General features: G+C 35.5%; 1 protein-coding gene across 1 annotated transcript in view; it reads right to left on the bottom strand.

Moving 5' to 3' along the window:
* Positions 1–26,691, bottom strand: part of EYS (eyes shut homolog) — a 725,122-nt gene that overhangs the window by 251,029 nt on the left and 447,402 nt on the right. Inside the window, 2 exon segments of the mRNA XM_053974015.1 lie at positions 13,744–13,835; positions 15,545–15,735. Of these exon segments, the coding sequence (XP_053829990.1) occupies positions 13,744–13,835; positions 15,545–15,735 (283 nt within the window).

Here is a 26,691-nt window from a genome sequence, read left to right as displayed (position 1 = left end):
TTAATAAAAACACAATAATAAGATAGCAATATTTCAGAAATATTTTAAATCAGACTTGTTATAATGCAGTGTAATTCTTAAAATGGAGTGGAAGAGGGTCAGGGTGGAACTGCCATGCTTTTCTTTTAATTATTTGACAGATGTGCTAAGTGAAGTACAGCTGCTCAAACAACTTCTCTTCTGTTTTTCTCTTACTTACTATCTCTCCTACATGTTTTGAGATGTTAACACTGTAACTAGTTACATGACCATGTATGTACTTCTATCACACAAACACCATATTAATGGTCTTTCCACATTAGCTTTAGACATATTTTTTAGTTTGTCCTTAGTAGCTTATATGATTGATATGTAAAAGTATTTTTGTGTGCATATATTAAAATAATATTTTGAAAATAATTCCCAGTAGTTGGTTTCAGAAAACAAGTTAATGCAATTCAAAGCATGAGCGGCCTTTGCCCTAAGCTTGTTAGAATGTCAGCCATGCACCTCTGATTGTGTTTGATTGAATCTAGCAGGGTCTTGCCAAATTAGAATAATGACTTTAAACCATTGTTTAGCATTTGCTGATGATACAATCACTGGGTCATATATACACTCTATGAAATTTCCATCAGGCTTTTAAAATACTTTTTCTACAATCAGCACATTGGGTCCTTTAAAGGTCAAGTAAGACGACAGGGCTTTTTGCATAATTATAAATGTGGAAATGCATACAGCAACTCTCAAGCACTTTTGCTGGGTAAGCTACCAGTAATTGTGCCTCAGTCCAAGCCAGCAGTAATAGTTCACACTTTCCTCATTTGTAATTACACAAATGCAGTGATTAAATAATGGCCTATTACTTATAACCCGAAGATGAATTCTGTCTAAACACTACTAAATCCATTGCTCAATGCCTCACAGGTTAGAACAATGGAAAGGTCAGACAATAATTTGATAACTATTGATATAACAGTCCCTAAACATGGCAATGTCTGTATGAAATCCAAGTCCTTTTACATAATATCTTTACCTTCTGACATTTTTCAGTGATGATTAAATGACATTTTTAGGATTATCATAAAATGGTAAAAAAACTAACAAAATAAATGATAGAAGAGGAGGAGGGAAAGGTATTGTGTCAGTCATGCTGTGCAGCCTTGCTGGGAATAAAAATTATTTTACCTGTTTTTTTCTCATAGAAAAGGGAACTTTTTTGTTCTAGAAACAAGATTGAAATATTCACCTGTCACTAGAAATTTCATTTGAATGTGGCTATGCTAAACAACAATAAATAATTCACTAATACCATTGAACTGTTTAGGTTGTAATATTAGCATTCAGTCTATTATACAAAAGCAACAATATATTTAAAACATCTATATCAAATATGAGTTGTGAACCATCAAAAGTAAAGAAGTTTTATCATATATCATAAAACAAAAAATCACTAAATTCCCCAATTGCATTGAAGACAATTGTTTAATTAAAGCTGAGAACATATTTTACTTTAATTATATTTAGTTATTATTTATAGATTTATTAGATTAAAAAAAGACAACATTTTTCACTCAGTAGCTGGAGGTTTACATTTTCTGGTTTCATACTCAAACTGTTTCTTGCAGTAGAATGTTTATTTTTGTAAAATTAAGACAAAATAATAAACCTACTGTCACTACAATCAAGAGAAACTTTTTCTTAACACACATTTAAAAGGTTGGATCAATTTTTACCTAGCATTGGTTTGGAAATCTTGATGGCTTTTCAAGGGTGTTTGAGGCAACTTTAGGAATCGATCATCTGGACCTCTCTACTCAGAAAGTTTTCAGTGGTTTCAGCACGTTTCAGTGTTGGAGGTTTACAAAATCTGACTGAATAAAGCACTGAGCAACCTGTTCTGACCTTGGCTGGCCCTGCTTTGAGCAGGAGGTGGGCTAAAGACCTCCTGAAGCCCCTTTTAGCCCAATTCTACAATCCTAGACAGAAGGTGAAGACACCTTCCTTCAGCAAAGAAAATCCCAGGAATTCCATACTAAGTTACAGAATAGGGCAGAATCTCTTATTACCTGCAGTAGATTTATCTAGATAGAATATATACCAGTTCACTCATGGTCATTACATTTTCACTCTGCAGTAAAATGCATAATTTTAGACTCTCATCTGCTGGCTTTTCCCTACTGAGACATCAGGTAACACACATCTTCTTGTTGTAGTCAACAAACTTATTAGTCAACAACATATTTATTCTCATTTCTCTGATAGCATATTTCCTGGGCCTGAAGCTGATTTCTTTGTCTGGTCTTACATTTAACTGTGATTTACCTAAACAAATAAGAACATTGAAGCTAATGATACAAGAAAGGGAAGAAATGAACTTTGTTTCATATTCTAATAAATAAATATAGTACCCCCTTTTATTTTCACAGAAATTACACTTACACTACTACACTAAAGTCCACGATTTGAGTTCAAATCCTAACCTGGAATCATTAATATTTTTACAAAGTCATCACTATTTCTGTTACACTTACTATGGAAATTTACATATTATCTTCAATCCTGAACTTACAAAATTCACTGGTTAGTACAATTCAGGAATCATTTCAAACTCATCTTACTAAACTATTCCACCATAAAAGTTTTTATAGACATGACCTCAGACTTGCCAGTTGGCCTCAGTCCAGGGACTAGCCTTCACATTTTAGTTTAATTTACTATTATAGCAAAAGCTAAAGAAAAAACAATTACCTATGCCTCTGGCCCTTTTGGTCTTTGCAGTTTCCTGCTTCTACTTTCTTCCTGCTTCTAGTATGATGCTCACATCATACCAACCATAGATACTACTTTACAGAAATTAAAGTTAGAAAACTATATGCACTTATTTAAAGTTCATGTAAATATGTGTCACTTAGGGAAAAGTTTGGTTCAAATGAGAATACTGTATTCAAGTATTCAAACAGCAGGAAGCTTAGCGTTGGATTTTGACTTGAAACACTGTAATTTTAAGTGAATCTTAAAGACTGCTTTTAATAAAAAAATAGTTACATAGTGGGAATTCATATTTACATCAACTCTGCTGGCCAATGTTATTTCTGATCTCTATACCCTATCTGTGTTCTCCTTAATGTAAGTTCTATGCTTATGACATGTGGCCAAAGCAGCCATAGAATGCTGAACCCACTTTTAGTATCCATAACTACCATTTGATGTTCCATAGAAAATAATACAGAACAAAGCCTGATGTATTGTTATTGGCCTGTTATTAGTGTTCTATTTTACTGTTTTTATGTTTCTGTCCCAATAATAAGCTGAAGATAGAAGATAAAGTAGAAAATTTTAATTCTTATAAGTGACACTAATGATGTCTTTTGAGATCCACAGCAAAATAAAGTAGCTATGACAGAACCATTTTTAGAATTTTTTTTTAGTTAAACAGTCTGAGGAAGAAAACTTCATAACACACCAAGATTTGTCACTTGCATGATTCTAAATTTTAATGAGTGTCTGCTTTAAGGTAGAGTTCTGAGAATGTGTAGAATGTGATTTGTACCCAAGATGTAGCATGACTAAATAAGCTTTTATCTTAAAGAGGCTGTAAAACAACAGTTTGTATCAAACTAATTGGTGGTATTAAATCACTATTAACTGTTATTAGGGTCAATTTAGTATAATTAAATCCATTGTGCTCAAAGATATTACAAGGAAAAGTCTGTTGCTTATTCTCTGTTGATTCATAAGAAGTTTGAGAAAAATAGCCAGTTTGGAAAATTAAAGAATATGTGCAACATCTTAAGCTTCGATTTCATAATGGGTTTTGATTTCAATTAGGATTTTTTTTTAACTTTGCCGTGATGCAAAATAAAATAACATTACTTAGCTGTAAAAAGTGCCATAAGTTTTAAACACTCGTTTTAGTAGAAGACTTAATCAGTGCAAGGTAGGGTTTTTTCCTGTACTCAGACAGCTATGTAAGCAGAAAGTCTACTTTGATTATTCTCAGTTTTTGGAATCTAAATGCAAGATGCAAAAAATATTAACATAAAGTTTCTCTGACATAATTTCTAGGTTTTATCCATTTCCATTATTCCTTTCTCTGTGGAATCTTAATTCTTGCTGAATGAATAAAGTAATTGCTGTAGTAATTTGAGAACAGCAAAAGGTATCCTGCCATGTATGGCAATGCAGGACCAAGATCTTTCCTACACAGTTCAAAAGGAGTATTATCCTGTAGCATCAACAGTATTACCCCATGATTGTTTACTGACAGAAATTTTGTTTCTGAAAGAAAGTTAAATTGATAATTTTAAGAAGGCAAACTTTAAGCTAATGTTTTAAAGAAATTCTGAAGTTAGTGGAGGGTTGTGAATATATATAGTAGATATCATGGAGCCTGGATAATCTCTCTGGCATCTTATATAGTTACAGGTGTGGTTTGAATGGCAGCTTAAGCAAAAAGCCCTACATGAGCCCCGGCAACATGTGTCAGTAGACAAAGGAAGAAAGAAGAAGAATAAAGCAGTGTAAACATGGAAAAAACAACCAAGACTTTTGAGGTAAAAAGTGCATCTTTGAAGGCATTCTGAATAGTCTCCCTTTTGTTAGAGTAACTTATCCAAAAAGTCATGAGCCCCCTCTTTAAGGATAGACTTTATTTAGCACAGAAGATAACTAGATTCTTAAAAGATTATTTTTTTAATAATGAAAATGCAGCAATAAGCATGATTAAACAAAAGCCTTGAAAGCAAATTTATTCTCCATCTTGAAATAAATTTTCTACTAGATACAGTTGGTCCTAAACAAAATCGCCTTCTTTTGTCTCTCCTTCGTCTTCTTTTTTACAGGATTTTTTGTCTGCACTGTTGCTGCAGACTCTCTGCAAGCTCCATCCTGCCCTTCAGGAAAAAAAAGCTTATTTGCTTTCAGAAGAGGTGCAGTCTCCCTGCCTCCAGATAACTCTGACTGAAAGGGATTCATGTGGGATAAAGCAAAAAGCCAGCTTCCTTCTTGCTAAGTAGGAGTTACAGTGTACAGAATTCACACAGCACTGTCTGAGTAAACAAGCGTGCTATACTGCCTGTCTTGTTCTTTGCATATCCCGCTTTATTCAGAGGAGAAAACCACTGCTTGCATCATCATTCAAATACTCATGCTGCCTCATATCTGCTGCAGTACAATGACTTAAAAAAAAAAAAAAAAATGTCTTTAGGTTTCTGGATGCAATGTGCAGTGCCTATCAGCATGTTTTTCCCACTACAGAACTGTCTAATTATTTTAATTTTTCTATTTTCTGGACATGTCTCAAATAATAGAGTGGTGAAAGGGTATCTAGCAGACAAAAAGATCTTTGAGGCGAGAATGAATTACACCTCTTATATGTCTGCACTACTGGCTCAGCCTTCAGCATTACCTCAATACCTGAGACATAGGGTTAGCAAGGTCAGAAGGGAATCTTTACCCACTTTTTATTTTCAGCTTTTTCCTGAAGCACTGGCTGGGGTTTGTCAGACAGAATGATCAGTATACATAAACTGCCCACCAATGCTGTGGGTTTAGGAAGCGGTGACCACAGTAAAGTGTATCGTAGGAAAATATTTAATAGAAGGGCTTGATTTAAATGAAGTCTATGTTTTTCCTAGACTTCAAACAAAAAATTTATCATTTAAGATATAGAAGAGGTCCAACTAATGGTCCCTTGGTGGTCAAATAATGTAACCTTCTGGCCTGAAATCTGAAACCCAAGAAATTTTAGAAATTTTAACTTAGATAAAAATGGTAGCTTATGTTACCATATGCTGATGTGTTCAAATCATGTCAAATGTTCATCCACAGAGAGAAAAAGAAGTTCTATAAAACATTTTTAAAACCTATACTGTTTTTTTCTCCACTTAGCTTCCTTTATGATAGCTTGTATATTTACTCCTTATTAATATGCATATATGGTATAAAATACATTGATATCATATGTGAAAACCTGATTTTGATTACAATCAATTGTAATCATTTTGATTACAAAATCATTTTGAATACAGAATCAAAGACCTCAGTGCATTTAAGTGTATAAAAGGAAATATTAGATTGTGTGTGTTACATATGTTATGTCTGCTTTCCTAAAATTAAAATTAATTCAGAAAGAGGATACTGTTACATTCTGTTACTTTTTATAAGGAAAAAATATTTAAAATGCATTAAAAACATCAGCTGATAATGTTACTACTTTATTTTTAAAAATAACAATTTGAGTTATTCTGGTAAGAAAATTTTGAATATTCTGTGAAATTACTAATGTGAACAATAGAGTTATGAACTATTTTATAGATTACATGGGATAGAACAGGATTTAAATATTTTTAAACAGAGAACCAGCTAAAGACATGTCCTCCCATGCTGGAGGAAAAGCCTCCAGCAAATACATTAATTGTTTAGAAAATATCTCTAACAGATGTGATATTTGGTGATATGCAGCAGTCAGTAAGAGAGGCAAGTTGTTTCTTTGCTTTTTGTAATAAAGACAGACAAAGAAATGCAATTTCTAGTAGGAGAAAAAAAGAAATAATTTCTGAATCTAGAATTAAAATATAGTTTTGTTTTTCACAATAAAGACACTTCAAAGAACAGTAGAACCATTAGTTGTGGTTCTCCTAAAAAATAATTCAGTCTAACTGGTATTTTAAAAATATCTAGGATTAACAGAATATGACTGCAGTGATACACTGTACTTGAAACTTATTTCTGGTATTTGTGCACAAAAATGATCTTCAGCTGTAGAAATCTATGCTTATTCACAAAGGAAATTGGGTAAATACAAATTAATGGATGGCTTATCTCTTTCCTTAATAATTGTTCAGCAGCAAATATAATAAATGCGTTCTCCTATTCAACCTATGTACGGATCAACCTATGTATGGATCAGTTTTCTTATCTGTGTTTTTTAGTGAGATGCTCTTATTGCTCTCTAGCATCTACAGAGTCATTATTTCCACAATGCTTTAAGTCAGAATAACACAATAATTAAGGTTGGAAAAGACCTCTAAGATCACCCAGTCAAACCATTAACGTAATATTGCAAAGTTCATCACAAAACTATGTCCCTAAGTGCAACCACTAAATTTTTAAAAAATACTTCCAATGATGGTGATACAACCACTGATTTGGGCAGCCTTATCCAACGCTTAACAACCAATACTGTGAAGAATTTTTTCCTAATATCCAACCTAAACTTACCCTGGTGCAACTTGAAGCCATTTACTGTCGTCTTGTTACTTGGGAGAAGGTGCTGACCTCCGCCTGGCTACAACCTCCTTTCGGGTACTTATAGAGAGCAACATGGTCTCTCCTGAATCTCCTTTACTGCCAGCTAAACAACTACAGCTCCCAAACAGAAAAACACATTAAAGTATATTTAAATCATAAAGTATTTATGAGATAAAGTGAAAAATAAAATTAGTCACAGGAGGGAATATTATTGGCTTGATTCCTCCTCTACTGATCTGTGAAAGGATTAAAATCAAAGTAACTCTCTCGAAATGTGCTGTGCACATTAGCAGAATGAACTGGAAAACACATATGTTCTGAGTAGAAAGATTTCAAAACTTTTCCTCTATTTAGTGTTTTTTGATTCCTATTTAGTGTTTTTTTATTCTTATTTGGCTTCAGTTTCACAGTTCATAAATCAGAATGTCTTTTGATTATGTTGCTTCAATCCAGCATTACCATTTCTGTGGTACTGTTATGCTCTGCTAGTGGGTAGTAAGAGTGTCACTTCACCGTGACAGAAATCTTCAGCCCCCAGAAATTAGTTGTCCATCTTTTTAGCTACTTGTACCAATAGTCAACCTATGCTGTTACAAAGTTAGTATCTTTTTCCTTTCACAAGTATTTCATAATACCCTATCTGGGGATATCGTTGATTTTTCCTGCTCATCTGTGTGATAGTTACCGTATGTATTTCTTTATCTTTGTCCAAAATCCCCAAACCAAAATGAAAAAAAAATCCTTCCAGTTTTCTTCATAATTCATGACCAGCTCATTCCTATTTTCCACTTTACAAATCCAGGTCTTGACATCAGTATCAATATTTCCAATGTTTTAATTATTTTCATTCCATATTAAATGAAATTGCCTGTATTTCTAAACCATAGTCTTAAACCAGTTTGTTTTCAGTGACTTAGCATCTCTGAAATGTATATTGGACATTAAGTTGCAGATATAACCTACTTAAGACTTAACATACAGTGAATTTAAGAAAGTGCAAATGTAATATTATTACCAGTGTTATTACATCATAAATAATTTGAACTAAGTATTAAAAACCTGTACTTTTCCGAAGTAAGCTCCACTGATCTGGGAAAAGTTTCAGACCATATAAAAATTAGAAATTATTAGATAAGTCAGCACATGTATTTCATTCACTCTTAGCTTTACACTAGGCACTTCAGGAGGGACTGAAAGAAAGACCAACAAAACTGTGGCTAAGAAGTATGTTTGTGAGGACCCTGTCAATGGCCAGTTTAGAGGTCCAGCAACTTCCTAAATCTTTTGTATTGGTAACAAATACAAAACAGGCTAAACCCTGCTGAATCCAAGTAATTAAACTTCTTGCAGCTGATGCAAGTCTATTGACAGCTTTCTTGAGAGACATGAAGAAAATTAAAAGACCTTGAAGCTATTTTATATCAAGAATACATTTCTCACTGCATTTTATAAATATTGAATACAATTCTCCAACTAAACATCAGCAATTGCTAATAATATCTTTTGACTTACACTGGGTTTTGAGGATATGGACCATTAAGCACGTTTGCATTAAGTAGTGTATATGACATTTACATGGTACATGAAACAACAGATGAGTGACTTTTTCACACATATGCTGTCATGTTAAAAATGAAGGTCAAAGTTCTGCACCTTTGTGATAAAATAAATATAGGAATTTACAATAAAAGTGAAATAAGAAGAACCAAAGAAAAACAAAACAGAGAAGCATCTGCAGGATTTGCTACCCACTTTATCTATCGTATACTTATCTTACCTGCCTAAATCTTTGTACCATATGGTACTTTGCACCATATGGATTATCTCAGACCCTCATAAAAAACTGTCAAAACCAAGTAATATATAAGCTCCTCACTGAGCATATGTTGCATTTTGGCATGGTTACAAAGATCTTTTTCTGACTAGAGGAATTAGAAAACTTTTACATTTCAAAAGCAAGACAATCAATCATCAAAAGTCCTATAGGTAACTAGTGCAAAGCTCAAATTAAAAACAATAGGAGTTAAAGGAGAGGAATAAAACACTCTTTGAAAAGCAATTGCCAGATTTTGCAGTCAGTTTCTGATGGAGCAGCAACACCAGATTTTAATCCTAATGATCTCAGACAATTAAAAAAATTTCAAAAAGGATAGAATCATATTAAAGAATGAAGTTGTATTCATGACATCTACTGAATAATCAATTTATAAGTGGACAAATTTGCTAAAGCAATTGACAATTATGATCTGAGACCTCAATTATATCAAAAGTATTTTTATATACTATTTTTATCTGTACTGAAATGGAGAATATTGGGCCAAGAAAAGGCAAATTTCTAATATCGCTGCTGCAGTTTGGTTTGTTTCTGCAATATATATTATTTTATCATCTTGCTTTGACGACAAAGATTGAAGAAGTAAAATCTTAAAGCAGGGAACGAAGACAGTTTTATAAAGGCTGGAATGAGAAGATCGTGGTCGAACGTCCCCTGCATTACCAGTAAGAAATCTTCACTACAAAACCAAACATGTAAACCTTCCAGTGCTTGAGTCTAACATTTCATCCCCTTCATAATATCCTGCAGTAATCCAATCCCTGTGGGATATTGCCCATATCCATTTTTCACTGTAGCTCACTCACTTCCCTGGTAACATTCATAAGAAAACCAAAACAATAGTCAGAAATGTGAGTGAAACAGCTGCAATGAAGTTTCATTAACAGGCTTACTACACAACCACAGTAGTTTACACATTAAATGGATCTCTCAGGCACTGCTCTGAGGCAAACTTTGGCAACGTGTTGGTTTTAGCAGCCAATGCCACAAGTTAGACTAATCAGATGTAAAAAGTTATATCCTAACCCAAATTATCCAAGATATCCCAGATTTTGAACCAAATACAGTCCTTATATTGTACCAAAATTTATTAAATAATGACAGTTTTTGTAGTCACAATATTCCATCATCTGGAAAAATGTACTTCAGAAAGGCTGTTACTTTTTCTTTAGCATGAATATCATGGTGAACCATGAGAACTGGAAAAGGACATTGTTTGACAGCAATATGCACATTTATTTGCAAACATTCGATGGTGTGTCATTTATTTTATTCACGTGAGGAATTATTTCTGTGGGATAAAGGAAGCAGTAAATTGTTCTCCTGTAAGGAGAAAAGAAAGATACTATTACTATCTAATTTTCACTGTACTTAAACTTGTATTAAACAGCACTCACTACTTCTAAGTCTACTTTCATTTAATATGATATTGTAGAGGCAGCATGCTCTTTGATGATGGCTTATCTTCAGTAGTTGAAATGCATTGCTCCTCCTCAATTGAAAAGACAAAATCCTTTCCATCATAGGACTACACCAAAAGAGCTCCAAACAATTAAGATAACATTAAAAAATAAAATTAGCATTTTCTTTCAAAAAATATTATTTTTTATTGTTATTATCCACAATTTCTGTTCATAATGCTTAATATATGCACAACAAAGAAAATTCTCTGTGCATAGCCACAATATGCAGTATCTCCTAACTTCACTGGTTTCCCAGATACCATTGTTCAAAACTTAACTTATTTATCTCACTGAAAATCAGTTCTGAGAAGATTAAACATTTGCAGGCTTCTAGAAAGCTGCTGAATAAATTACAGCAATTTTTCACCAAAGTTATTTTAAGCTTTATTATGCTGTATTACACTGCAGTTGATTAAATGAAATGGTAACTTTATAAAACAATTAACTCAAATTTCAAGACTGATTCTATCCAACTTAACTGTCAACAATATATATTTAATTGTCAATAAAGGAAAAAAATGTAAAGCATATATATACAGGGTATATACTTTATAATTAATTCAAGTGCATGTGAAAATGCATTAGATGACAGTGAGACACAACTCCAAATCTTTCTGACATCTGCATCACTATGATTTTGAATCTTAGAATCATTGAATCACAAAATTGTTTAGGTTGGAAAAGATCTTTAAAGCCATCAAGTTCAACTGTTAAACCAGCACTTCCAAGTCCATCCAACACTAAACCATAGTTCTAACTGCCATGTCTACACAATTTTTAAATATCTCCAGCAATGGTGACTCAGCCACTTCACTGTACATCCTCTTTCAGTGTTTTACAACCCTTTCTGTGAAGACTTTTTTCCCAAATATCCAACCTAAACCTCCCCTAGTGCAACTTGAGGCCATTTTCTCTTGTCTGATTTCTTGTTAGTTGTAGGAAGAGACTGACCCCCACCTCACTATAGCCTCCTTTCAGGGAGTTGTAGGGGGCTATAAGGTCCCCTTTCAGCCTCTTTTTCTTGCAGCCAAATGAACCTCAGCTCCCTCAGCCACTTCTCATAAGACTCAAACAATTGGCCTTGACCCATTGATTCAGTCTGCCCAGATCCTTCTGCAGAGCTTTCTTACCCTCCAGTGAACCAACCCTCCCACACCACCTTGGTGTCATCTGCAGTATGTCATCTTAAACAATGTCCAGAACTATTTCCACTCTTAAGTGAGTAGAATGGTTAATTATTAATTGCTCTGTAACTGAATCTCATAAATGGTATGCATGCATTCTTTTTCAGCAGAAAAATAAGTATGGTCCATTTCCTGAGCTGTCCTGAAATAATTTCCTGCAAATGAAAGAAAGTTCCTTTCTTTTTTACGCGTAAAAGGAAAAGCAAAATATAGAGATTAGGTTGGTTTTCTTTTGTCATGGGCTATTGTTATGGGTTGATTTAGAGACTCAAGCTATTTTCTGCTTGATGGAGTAGGAGGAAAATGCATAGAATAAGTGTATTCCCATCATGGTAATTAGTGGATCTCTGAGGGATGACAGTGACATCGCAGTTTGAATGCTTCAGTGCCAGGGGAAAGGCTGTTTTTGTAGAGACTTCCACATTACTGAAGGTTCATACTTTTGCTATTTTCAGGATCTTAAATCTTTCTTAAAATCCACAACAAAGGAATAACAATTGAATTCTAATGGATTTCAACTATCTAAGTAACTAGAAATTTTATGTCTCCACTTAGCCCCTTTTCTGTGTCACTTGGGATTTGTCTTCTTTGGGATCCTCTCTTACTTGTCTATTTAATGGGCTTTCAGAGTACTTGAGTATTTAGTCTCTATTCATATAGAAGCTGCTTAATGATTTTATCATCTATATATCTCTTCTCTAAAAACTATTTTCCAATTTAATTTCTCTATTTTGATATGGAAAGGGAGTCATAACTAGGAAATAAACAGAACTCTGTATGTTATTAGATTTTAGAGAATCTCACTTTTATCAGTGTCATCGAGCTACTGTGTTCTATTTCTTCCTGGTCACAGAGGAGCTTACATTTGCTTTAGCTTCCATTAGCATGGCTTGGTTTATGGTGCTCCTTTTTGGGTGATAAGCACAACCACAGTGGATTACTGGCTTATGCTCCTTGCATTAATTTGTGTATGCTACTGAGCAGTCCTAGCCATGAGTGTGGTTTAATATGCTGGAAAAAAATGATGATAGTGATGGTAACTGAAATGCAGAAACAAACTTTGATTCTTCTCACTGAATACTCACTGCCACATCTGAGGCAGAAAGGCACAGTATAATGGATACACACTCCACTATATTTGCCATGGAAGGAAGAGAGGACAGTGTTGCCCTGCAGAAGTTCTTCATTTAACAATGTTTGGATAGATAGAGCTATAAAAGGCCTATTCCAGTAAAAGGTTTTTGTTCCTTCTGCACTCCTCCACAAACTTTTTAAGGACTAACTTACTCCTGAGAGACAAGCAGACAGCTAGCTTGCTTTCTTCTTGCTGGACAAGATGACTGGACCTATTTTAAGCTACCTAATAGGAACCAGGCACGCACCTAATAGGAACCAGAGAGTGCACTAAGTGCCTAACTTTCCTATAAAGTGAACCCAAAACTTCCAAGGCTGTGGATTCCATGAGCATGGATATTTTGTCATTAGATATATCTATGTACAAAAACCATGGAAACCTACTACCTACCTCATTTTCCTACCTAATTTTCTTTTCATTTTATTCCCTTTCAGTTTCACATTTTGTTACTTTTACAGGAATAATATATCCTATTACAAGTTGCAAGTCAGTGACAGCAATGAAAGTCATGGTGCTGCTTCTGCCTATCTATTTATTTTCCAAGATTTTTCTATAAGTCACACTCTCATTGTTGGAAATTCAACTATTTCCTGAGTAGCTTGGAGTTACTGTGCATCATCTTCCCAGACTGAATGCTTATGTTTGCTACAGTAAATTATTTCAATAAGAATAAATTTATTTCCACTAAGCACATCAGGGATGTGATGAGCACTGTCCAACTACAGTTTTAAAACATTCTTTCCAAGGATGTTGAGGCCCAGACTACCATAACATGATTTTACAGTACATGTTCAGGTATCATAGTTAATCAGATATAATATCTGTGGGATTTACTAATGGTCTAATCTATGTGATCTTTGAAACAATGATAAAAACAGAAAACAGTAAACTTACCTTATTTGCACATTATACCAGTGTCCATCGTCCACTCTAGCAGTGGTAGAGATGTTTTTGACTTCTGCTGAGTCATCACATAAATACTGGTACTACAGAGTGGGAAAAAGTTTTAATTACATTATTTCTAATAATTAACAGTTTCAGGTATTGAAACCTGAATTTTAAAATGATAAATGGCTTCAAAAAAACCTGAAGGGTGTCATGTGTATTGAGAAAAATTAATGTTTCATTAAAAGTTCTGGATAAGGAAGCCTATTGTACCAGAAATATGCAAGTACACATATATGCTTCCTAACCTGCATGAAAATGCTTTAATCTTTGTGTATTGTACAATCACATATTATGGGTCTGATTTCCAAAGAAGTCAACCATCTGCAACCCATCTGAAATTAACACTGGACATGGGTGAATTTTACTTAACATTTTATAGCTTCCTTACACTTCCAAACACGTAATGTAGCGTGCAGGCTTGAGCATTTTGGAGCACCATTTAATTTCCTATACTAATGTGAACAAGCACTTGATTTCATGGTTTGTCTACTTGTAATTGTAGCTTGATTGTGAGCTTAGAACCATTTGTTCATTGGGCTTTAAATCCACATTTAATTGACCAGCTTTGTGAATGATTAAGTGAATTCAATTAGGTTTAGCATGGCACACTGGGATCTATGAATAGATTTGTGTCAATTAAAGTACTTTCATATTTTATGGTGCTTATGATATGTTAGAAAAATATTTTTCTGCATCATTACTTTATCATGAATACAAGTAAGATTAACTTAAAGCCATCACCATTTTCTAAACGTTGGATAATTTTCTGCCCGTGACTAATCTCATCTTTTTTTTCTGGACAAAGATAGTCACAATATAATAAAAGACAAATAATCACAATATAACGAAATAAACTAAAAGGTATTTTTCTTCTTTTCTATTTATCTTCAATTTATATATCTGTTTCATATGGTCATGGTCTTTAAGCATGAAGGCAAATATAATACAAAAATGCTGTCTCCAACAGACATTTCACAGGTCTTACAAAAGAATATAATTACAGGTACTTTGGGAAACTTTTAGCAGGAAAATGAGAAATAAGTTATAAGAAAAGTAACTTTAATATCTTTTTACAGCCTCTTTAACATCTGCCTATCTCTTCATAAAGCTCTAGCTTTACCTCTTCCTCAGAAAAGATGGAATAATTTGTGGAAGGTAAAGATATACCATGATAAACACTTTACTCTTTAAAGTTTATAAACAAATATATTCCTAGTTCATCTGTCCACAAAATCCAAAAAAATAGGGTTTTTTCCTGATCCTGTGGAACTGATTTAAGTAATAGATGACATGAAAGATTTCTAGTTAGAGATACGTGGTAAAAAAGATACACTCTATTCCTTAATGTGGTAATTTTTCCTATGACAATTCACTCAATTTCTATGCCTATACCTATGTCATAAGCCTTTTTTATGACAATTTTAATCAAGTTCCACATGAGGAAATTCAGTTAGTTTAGGTATAAAATACAGTAAGTTAATTTGTACCACATGTAAAGACAAAACATATATTTTTTGGTTTTGTGTTTTAATGTGTACTCTTGTGAATCATATTGATCATATTAGCCAAGAACTGGACATAACAGACAGCAAGTTTGACAACTATTTTCCTTAAAATACTGAAGATATCAAGAAACTTTGTAGTTTTATTTACTATCTTCTACAGTAAGAAAATGAAAAAAGATTAAAATTTTTACAGATTAAACTTTTATTTACATTTCCTTCAGTGGGGGATTTTGATGCCTTACCTGCAAAGTACCATTATGGATGACAAGTCGAATTAAAAAATGTCGTATTGTTTCTGGGCTCTGTTCAATATTTAGGAGAAGTCCATGAGGATCATTGGTCTTAAATTCTATGTGGATGAAATTTTGCATGTTCAAATATAAGCCTTGAAATTCCAGGTAAGAATCACCATAGTAGCGAGCATAACTAAAATCTGTGAATAGAATTTTGATACATGTAAGGATATAAAGACATTTTTCTTCTTCACACACTGCTTTCTTATTCTGGTAGTGGTAGCAAAGATATACGATAATTTTTTACATCTTTCAAGGATTTATATATGAATCTGAAAAATTATATTAGTTTTCTTCTGTCAAAGGTTAACACTGAGAGGTTATATAACTAGACATAAAGGTTTTTGTCAAATTATACTAAGCAAGCATATAGATCAATCCCTAAAAGACTAGGCTGCAAAGATGAAACATTTGGTACCTATCTAGCAGCTTTGGCTCAACATTTTCTCCAAAGTTAGTTGTTTTCATCAAACCTAGATGCAAGAATGAATGGGTTTGAAGCATTTACAGAAACTACACAGTATGGAAAGGAAGGAAGACATTCTACAACCTAATTATGAAGTTGGTATCTTAATAATATATCAACTATTTTGTGGTGCTAGAGTGAAAGCTGAAAATTTCCCATGGGTCTACATCGAGCTTGTCTGATTTATCTATAAACCTCATAGCATTCAGCACCCTGTGCAATACCTGGTAAGGGCAGATGCAACTCTTATTTAAATAGAAAAGGTATGTGAATACATGGTTTCAAGCCTACCAGGTGACATATGACTACACTTAAAAGGGGCTTCTTTGTATTTTTTATTTCTTCCTGTCCCCTTTTTCCTTCTCATCTTTCCTTTCCCTGTTCCCTTCCCTTCCTTTCCCTGCTCCCTTCCTTTCCCTGCTCCCTTCCCTTCCCTTCCCTTCCCTTCCCTTCCCTTCCCTTCCCTTCCCTTCCCTTCCCTTCCCTTCCCTTCCCTTCCCTTCCCTTCCCTTCCCTTCCCTTCCCTTCCCTTCCCTTCCCTTCCCTTCCCTTCCCTTCCCTTCCCTTCCCTTCCCTTCCCTTCCCTTCCCTTCCCTTCCCTTCCCTTCCCTTCCCTTCCCTTCCCTTCCCTTCCCTTCCCTTCCCTTCCCTTCCCTTGTTTCTTGTTCCCTCCCTTTTCTCTCCTCTCCATTTATTGCTCACTTTCCCTCATTTTTTCCCCTTCTTTTTCTTTCCCTTATGGTGTGTTTACAAGGGAAAAGACATGCACATAGGTGCTTATTCATACACAGCTGCAGTCTTTCACTTTGGATTTTTCACTTCCAGTATTTAAACTGAGATCATTACATTTGTCTTCTTGTAAAGACTTAAAAATATAGGTCCTCTTCCATACTTGTAACGTGAGCAATTAAGTATTTTGATTTTTGTAAAAACAGGTATACGCTTTAGTCTCACAGCATACAACTGTTTGTTTGATCAGCTTCATGAGACTGATAAAAATGTAAAGAAATATTAACAATTCAGCCATCTTGTGAAAAAATGGTACAACATTATCAGCCTATATACAATACACAACACATAAGTGAATTATTCCATTTCACTTTGATCAAATTTCACTCAATCATTTCTAGAGGGGTTTAGAGTATCTTTGAAGGTCACAGATCTCTTTTTATTTTCCAAAACAGGTAAAGTTTTAATCTGTTGTGACAACAACTCCAATAGCAAATACCTCACTATATATGATTAAATTCTGAACAAAAATGATACTGCGATAAAGCAAAAACTGTTGATGATGAACTTTTGTGTGTCACTGTAAGGGTATGGCAAATTTTATCCTTTCACGACTTTGTATAAACTTATTTACAAAGTCAGAGTTAATGTGGTCAAACCTCAAACAAAGCTCTTAAGAAATTCTCAGTACTATATAAGAATTATTAACATATGCATACATTCAACATGCAGTAAAATAGACCAAAAATTTCAAGCAATACCAATCAATAACCAGTGCTGCAATAAAAGAGATTTTACAATTTTAAGTGTATTTAATCCTTAAAAATGCTTTTTTGAACTATAAGCCTGTAGGTGTAAATTTCATAAAATTAAATTAAAAAGAAATGCACAGAAAGCTTTTTACACTTTATAGATAGGACAATTTCTCAAATAAAAGGCTTTCGAGAATTATTGCCAATCCGTAACCCTTGTTTGTTTTCCTTCCTGAGCAAGCCACTGAGCTCTAAATCTTTCTCTCATTCTGCTTGCCCTGAATTGCCCCTGAATAGATTTTGCTTATCCCAAGGAACCACTCAGTTATCCCCACACTCCTGGAAGTCTGATATCTAACCGTCTCTTTTTCTTGATCCATTTAGGAGATCAGCTTGGCTAAAAGACAGCAAAGTTGCACACACATTGCCTTCCTGCAGCCCGAAATCCTTTTGCTACCTTCCCAATATTTTGGAGGTGGGTTGTTTTCATTGTTGGGCTGTTTTTCTCTCCCACATTGTTCAGTGTATAATAAAGTTGACATGTGAGAACAGGTCAAAACTATGTCAGCTCTTCAGAGATTTGCTAACACAAGGCATTTGAGACCCTAGATCTCACAGAAGAGTAAAATCTGTAATCATAAGTAGAGGAAAAAAAAGGTGATTGCTGGAACAGTTTATTCACGATTCCTGAAACTAATTTAACTCTGATAACTAAGGTCAAACTGAATTATCTACTAAATCAAGGAAGATCAAACAAGCACAAGCTAGTGGCATCTACCTTTAACTTTCTATATGTAATTGTAGCAAGAGCATAGAGCAGACAAAACTTGCTGCTTTATTCTGACCAACATCCATTTATTTTTATAGTCATATGGGAACAAGTGATGATGGCAAGACAATACACTCCACAAGTCCATGGATTTGAGGCCAATTTGGCTTCTGGGAAATACATTCATACTGCTAAACAGAAAATTTCTTAAGCAGATCATCTGCAGTAAAATTGCTGCAATTACTCTTGTCCACAAATATGGAAAGAGTTAATGAGAGAAAGCACTGAAGAATATTTAGCAGGCTCGAGGTTTCTGTAAAATCCATAAAAATACTACTTCAATAACAAACAGGCTACATACCTTCCCACAACAGCTATTAACATAAATCACTGGTGTAGTTTTACTTATTAAGATTCTCACATTGTTTTTAACAGTACACAATTTCTTTTTATAGAACATAAGCTTTGCTTATAATCCTTCTACTGTATTTAGATGCAGTTTTTTCATCTGACCTCTGGAATTGGCATCCTAGATTGCTTTTTGTCCTAATGGAGAGGACTCATCCCCCAAGCCTTTAGAACAAAAAAAAAAAAAAAAAAATTGAAACCATATCTTATCTTTACCAAAGAATGCCTAACACTTGCTTTCTTAAGAAACAGACAAGCCCCTTGGTCTATAAAATCCTCTCAGCTTAAGCTTTCTCCCCTGTGCACCTCCAGCTCTCTATTTACTAGATTCATATTAATGTCTGAATGTTAAAAAATTAGAGATTCAGCTGTAATAGTAAGCAGATACACAGGCAGGTCTGAAACCCAGCTGACAGGCAAGCTTCATTAGCTCTTGCCACTCCCTACTGGTTTTCGATATTCCAATGCTGCATCAGCTTCAGAATAGAGGCCTGCAAATGTAAAAATTTTTGAGAGCTACACAATTGTATGTCTTGGTTTTTAAAGGCAGATAGGGAGAAATAATAAAAACTTTTAATATGTTCACAAGCATGCGCTCCTGGTGATTGAGCTTTTGTCTCCAGGTATTTCTATGTATAATGTACCCCCTGCAGTTTGCATGGACTCAGGCACAAAGAGGATTATAATAATGCTCTTCTTCTTTCTTCTGCTATTCTTTTTGTTATGTTACACCTGGGAACAAAATCCTCCTGTTCAAGCTATTGGTCTTCTATTTTTCACGGACAAATATTTCACATCTTTTGTTATTCTTTTAATTAGAACTATCTTACAACATTCAAATAGAGGACATTATTGCCTATGGAAAGGACCTGTCATGAAAAATCAGAACAATTAATTTTCTATTTGGAATTTTATTTATTTTTATTTAGAAGGAACACATTTCTTACTAGCATAAAACTGTGGTCATAAAAACCACTTATGTTTGTTTAAAACTGGATAATGCCAAAAGAAAAAAAAAATTAGAAAAGCAAAACAAGAAAGTCAGAGCAAGGACTGTTTCACAGGGCTGTTTGCAGACCCCTTGAGCCTAACAGATGACTTCCAATGGATGTCCATATCCCAGGTTTACACAAACAGCACGCAAGGAGCAGTGCCTTCCCTGGGACAGCTTGTCAGCTTCCTCCATATAAACTGCCATGGCTTCCTCAGCCAGGGTGTGCTCCTGGCCCATCACACTGGGCACCCAGCCCTGCCAGCACCTCCTGTGAGCCTGGCTGGCAGGATCCAGTGCCCTGCATGTCTAACGGCCACACTGATGGCCGTGCCATTGACTGGAGAGAAGAAGCAGAGAAAAGCACAGAAGTGCAGAGAAGAAGCTGAGCCAGACATAGAAAGGGTGTAGGCATGGCCAGAGGCCACGACCCTGCAGGTAGGGATGGGTGGGCTGTTGAGACAGGAGAGGCTGGAAACTTGTGATGGACCAGCAGACATGAAGCTGCTCAGGACATTGCTGAGGTCAAACAAGGTTCTTCAGGATACCCTCAGAGCCAGCTCAGCCCAGAGCTGCTATCTGCAGAAGGGGGCAAAGACAAAGGAGACCATTACTGAGAACTCCCTTCGGCAAGGTATGGAGGCACCAATACATTAGTTGTGTGAGACTGGAGGAGATTGCTGGCTTGAAACATTTCAGGAACATGTGTGGGGAAAGGGGCAGGCCAGGTCTTGCCCTGGCAAGGCGATGCCCTGCTCCACACACCCTGCATCCCCAGAGGCTGTAGTCCAGCAGTGGGGCCAAACCCTGGCATGTGAGGTGCCATGCTCCACACTCCAATGCTCACCTGCTAACCCAGCTCCTAAGTGGCAAAGTGACCTGAAGTCCCACCTAGAGGGAAGGGTCCAGGAAAGCTAATGGGTATGTAAGCCAGAGCAAAAAGCACACACAGGTCTTGACCCTACATCCTCTTGGAATTTCTCTAGCTATATTTGTTCTTTTCTATATCTCTATTCTAATTCATTCTTCTCAAAATTTGAGTAACTTAATGTCAGATGGGTTGGAGTTTGCCAAATGGAATGGGTTTAGAGTTTACTAAATTAATGCTTTGTGAAATGTTTTACGTTGAGTTAATGTTCCTCTAACATTAAAAAGTTCCCAGATTTTCTGAAGTTTGACAGTAAAGTTTTTATTTGTTTGCCCTCTTGAGAATAACTTGTCAATGTTTCTCTCTTGCATCTAACTCAAGCTGCAAAAAATAATGTTAAATCCTTTTAAAATACTCATTGAGTGAGCTCTGGGGCCTTACACCAATCCAACCTGATGTCCTCAGAGGCTTGTCTGTCAGCTTGACTGTCTGTCAGAGCAAGGATTTGGGATTCTACACAGGGACCAGCAGGCTTGCCCAGCTCACAGATGTTTAACCCTTGTTACTCTTCCCTATGGGCCCCAATAACACTGCAAGGGTAGCCCAATGCACCAAGAGTGACTGCAGAGCTCTCGGTGTGGGAGGAAGGCATGGGGGGCCTTCAGTACTGCTGTTCAGCAGGAGTCTTACTGAGCCTTCAGTCAGGCTTTTTGTAGACATTAATGACAGAAGGATAAGAGAAAATATTCTTAAATTGAAACAGGTATCTTACCACAGTAGAAACATACTTGCTGTCCTAACTACAAAGAATGCATCTCCCTATTATTTTTTTTTAATTTCACAGAGCATAAAAGCAGGGCTAATATTAGTCATATGATGCTTTTTTTTTTTTTTTTTGTTACCACTTTTAGAAATTTCTGTTTCAGGTAGCCTATGCATGTAGGAGTGGGGTTTAGTTTTTTTCACTCTCAATGTGCTGAAAGTACCTCAGCTTTCATTTTCTTTACATTTGTTTTCTCTCAAAAAGTCTAAGTTCTTTGAAGTTTCATGTTTAATGAGTCACTTTAATAACTTTCTTTTGCATCTAAAATAAGGTAAGTCTTTCCAGGAAGTCCTGAAAAACAGCCACAGAAAAATAATCCATGAGTTTTACTCTTTTCTCCTTTAAATACAATAATCTACTTCATATTTGTAACCACCATTTAAAAGGCTTTCGTTTATTTTCAAAAGAGTCTCATTTACTTCCATACATTTAATTTAGTCTTTTTAGCTGAAACGCCTTAAAGGCAGAGGAGAACAATGTTCTCCAACCATTATTTCTATTTACAGTTGCAAAGCTATTTCACTGCAATGTGCTTCACCTTTGGTTCCACATAACAAACCCACAATTACAGTGAATCCATGTTTTATGCTGTCACAGAAGTCTGTGCTGCATGACTAGCAGGGAATTATAGTTATGTTTTTCTCTCAAAGTTGAAATGTTCTCTAATGTGGCGTGTTAGACAACAATAAAATGTGGTTAACATCCAGAACGGTTGCCAGTGCAGCCCACAAGTAGCTTTCAAGCAAAGAAAAACAAGTTATGAATAAATGCCCTTTACTGTTGCTTTTTCATGCTTACACAGAGCCAGGGATTTGAGTAGCCTTTGAAATTCTTCTGAAAGAAAAACATGACTGTTTTAGAGCTCCTATTACTTCACAAGATCTTCACTACTAGCCTAAATATACACATAAACACATATATGGAATTCAGGTGCCTTAAAGGTATGGAACATCAGAACCTACATCCCAGGAAGCTCCTTCTATTTTCATGAAGTTATTACACATCTCTCCTTTCCTCACACATATGTCAGTTATGTCTGTTGATCCAAGTTTTGATTCTTAACTCCTACATGTCCAACGGCCAGTCTGTAATGCTTTTGAGTGAAAGTGTCCTCACTGTCACTACTCACTCCATGTAGGGGACAGTAGGCTGCATTTTCTATTAATTTTCAGTTTTTCCCTCATTCTGTTTAAGAGTTACAAGAAAACTATACATATAATATTTTCTTACACAATGAATTTTTCAGATTTTTTTAAAATAAAAATGCAGACTGCAAAGAACTGAAAATATTTTCCCTGAACTCAGGGAAAAGGGGGGCAGAGTCTTCTAGCAGTAATCCATTTGAATTATAGTAGGCATCTGGAATGCAATTAGTACAGGAAATTGTTTTATTATGGTCAGAAAATTATTAATAGTTTCTAAAGCAGGATTCTGTTTCCTGATGAAGGGTAGATTTTAAATTCAAATCTACTGCCTATATCTATTAATTGCAGTAATAGCTTAGTGAGATTAACTGATACTTGCTTGACTGCTGCAGGGATTTTTTGCCATGTGGGCTAGCTCATCAACATACAGATAATTGGAAAGACGTGTTATGTTCATGGCAGTCAGAAGTGAATAGAAGAGATTCTCTCACTGAAGGCATAAAACATACATACATACATACATATATATATATATATATATATATGTAAAAATCAGGAAAAATATCAGCAGTGTGTGGTTCTGCTTCAGCTACAGACTGTGATATTTTTTTTCTTTTTTTAAATGTACTAGAAGAGACACAGAGAAGATCAAGTAATATTACAGCAGAAATCTTGAGCAGCTCTTACCTTGGGGATAATTTGGCTAGCTCTCAGTAGAACTTCACAAGCCTTGCTAAAATCTTGCCCCCTTGCTGCTCTTTCTTACAAAGCGCTGGCAGCTGGCATGCAGCCAGCACCAAGCCCAGTGCTGTTGCCTATATGTTGATAACCTCCATGGCTAGAAAGCATTAGAGCCACCACTGGAAGAAAAGCAGTTCTATCCAAAGGAAACCAAGTTTTTTGCCCTTGACTCATAAACCAACATGCTGTTTTTCAGTTTCTTACAACTGGACTTTGAACAAAGAGAACTGAACTATTTTTAGTATATAATAACTCTTTTAAAGATTACAACAATATTAATGGTCAAAGCAAGAGGAGTTCATAATGTGAATTTAAGATATCCTTTATAGTACTATAAGCGATTCCAAAGGGAGTTATCTTCCCATTAATCAGAATAAAAATAATTTATGTCAATAGCAAGAGAATCAAGATCCTGCAATGTCTTGTGAGAGCTGCACACTTAAAGCAGAACTTTTTAAGCCTAAAATAAATAAATGTCAGTAATCATCCCTTACCCCCAGTACCAAGTCTATAATATAAGCAAGATTACTTTCTGACTGGAAAATAAAGAAAAATCCCATTGTGAAATCCAGAAAAAGACAATATTTTTATCTGGCCAAATCCACTGGTAGAAGAAATGTATTTTAAAAAAATTCTTTCATGGTATTGTGTTTTTCTATTGCAGTCAAAAAATCACCATTGGGAAGGTGCACAGACTCTGCAACCATGGGTATTGCTTTAAAGTGACACACACAATAATATTGTCTATTCTGTGCATTTAGTTGAGGATGAATGCATGGTATCTAGCAGGAGTATAATGGAACTCTCTGTGAATAATTTGCTCTTTTTCCAGATCCAAATATTCAGATATCAAACATTTTGATTTAGCAATTCAGATTGAATTTTCTTAAGATTATGCCGCTTTGGGAGAAGTGAAATTCAGGTGATTTGCTGACAAGTATTTTCAGGAGTGTTCTTCTTCCTATTTGTTGTATTGTGTTTTATTACGTTCATTTGTATTATTGTGGCTACCCAAGTTTTGAAAATGGTTTACCCCTGTTGCTCCCCCATGTCCCTTTGGTTCCTCCCTTGTCACTCTTCCCTTAGACTGCCCCTTGACTCAGCAGAACTGCTGAGTGATTCCCGTGTCCCCTCCCCGGTGCCCTGTCCATCACTCGGCAGCCCATTCCCACCACCTGGAAACTTCCATCAGGGGCGTCGAGTGATTGGATCAGGACCAGGGACCCCTCTCCTACCTTCCCCTAATAGGTTGTCATTCCTATCTGTTTCCCCGAAAGTCACTCCCCAGTTTGACCCTACTGGCTGTTCTCCCCTTCCACTCCCCCCTTTATAAGTCGCTGCAGAAGCCCTCTCGGGGCTCTCGTTGGTCGGCTTGTGTTAGGTGCTGTTGGAGCTCTTGGAGTTATCAATAAAACCTGACTTTTGCCCCCGAGGAGAGTCAGCCTCATTCCTCAGTGGTCTCGCCGTCCCGTCGCTCCTCTGGAGGCACTCCTTGCAAGCCCTTCGGGGAACCCAAAGGGAGTGCCTTCTGCCGTCGTCGTGTCGCCCGGCCGGGCCACTTGAGCGATATACGAATGGACACAAATGCACCTATTGAAGGTTATTATATAAATTCTTGTGAAGGCATTAGATTCAAGTCATGTTTATTATGAAAGCCACCTCTGTCAGTCACTGATGAAATACTGCAGCAAGATGGCAATCTAAGGCTTGTGAACTAGCTGTGCTTGCTCCTTGTAATTTATAGTAATTACTTTTACCTATTAATTGTGCACATGCCCCACTAAATTGACAACTAAGTTTTATCTGTTCTGCATTTGTAAGTAAGTATTGCATTTACCACAGTTGTGATTTTGCATTAGCTCCTAACTGCCTAGTGAGTTGCAGTTAAATTGGTCAAGTATATATTTCTGTCCTCAGAAAGCATTGTTTTGGTCACATGTATGTATGACATCTCTCAGGCTGGTGACAAATGGGAAGGCTAATATCAGCTGCACAATCTGTCTTCATCTTGGACACATGAAGCCTGAAAACATTCCCAACCGAAGTTGTACTTTCAGATATGAACAGTGTTCACAGTATTACCATATCAAGCTGTCGTTTACAAATTGGGATGACACTTACGACCCCGACAGCAAAGCTATAGTGCTCTGAAGCAATGCTTCGTTCACTCCTTCTGGTGAAGCTGCGACTAATATCTTACATATAGTACTGTATTCAGTATTTCTGTATCCCCCTGCTTTCCTTTCCCCCAGTTAGACAGTGCAAATATGCAGCTGTTCTATGAAAGAAATAGTAAAGCCTCAGTTAAGAGTCTGGTGAGCATTATTTCTGCTTCCTTCATCTTAAATCATGTATTAGGAGCCTGCAGGTTTCTAATGCATTCTTTTCTTAAGTATTTTCTAATACATTCTAATTCTAATGCACTGTTTTCTTATTTAACTTGTTCTAATGAAGACCTGCATGCACATAAAGCATCAACAATAAAACACTCAGTGAATGTTAAAAACGTGACTCATTCACGGTATTAACTTCTTCAATGCTGTCCAATAGAGAAGTCAAAAGATAGATGCATACAAGTCACTTTCTATTTCACTTTTTGAATCCCAGTGGTCTAGGATCTGCTAACATGTATGACAACTATAGAAGCATATGTTGCCATGAACATTAAAGAGTACAAATAAGAAGTGAATCATTAATAACACACCACACCAACATTCCAACACATAAAAATCAGTGAATGTTTTGAAGATCATACAAAAAAACTGTGATTAAAAACAGGATCAAAAATTTAGTAGATATAATTTATGACACATAACCTTGGTTTATAAATTATATATATACATAACATACAATACTGCCTGATCCCCATTTCTGATTTTTATGTTATTTAGTTCCTTGCAACATACACATGCAAAATTCTTTTTTGGTATCCTTTTAATATGGGAACTGACAGTTCAAAAGGTGGGAAAGGTTTAGAATAATAGTGCTGCTAAGGTAATTTATTTCAAGATATGCATTTGAAGTAATTTATATGCTGAAAAATTCAACCTTACATTTGGTGTCCTAATGTAAGCACTGTAGAATAATATCCCTTGTGTAGAAGAACATACTGTGTAAAAGAAGGCCTTCACACAAATTTTCCATAGCACAGATTCTGTATGAATCATGACGACAAAATTAAGTGTGCAGACACTGGACATCTTCCAAAATAACTGTATGTATGGAATTTGTTAGTGATAATGAAAAATGAGTAGCTTCTTGCTGCTTCAGAGCAAATATATGGATTTGTATAGTCCTTGACTAGTATCTGGTTAAATGCAGATTGGACTCTGAAGTAACTGCACCAGGCTTGAGATAGAGGCTTTCTAAATGAGAATTTGTGGAAAGAGCCCCATTTTTTATCC

This window comes from Vidua macroura, chromosome 3, assembly GCF_024509145.1.
Source record: "Vidua macroura isolate BioBank_ID:100142 chromosome 3, ASM2450914v1, whole genome shotgun sequence".
Classification (NCBI taxonomy): Eukaryota; Metazoa; Chordata; class Aves; order Passeriformes; family Viduidae; genus Vidua; species Vidua macroura.
The sequence above is the reverse complement of the archived record's forward strand: the minus strand, read 5'-3'. Positions and strand labels throughout refer to the sequence as shown.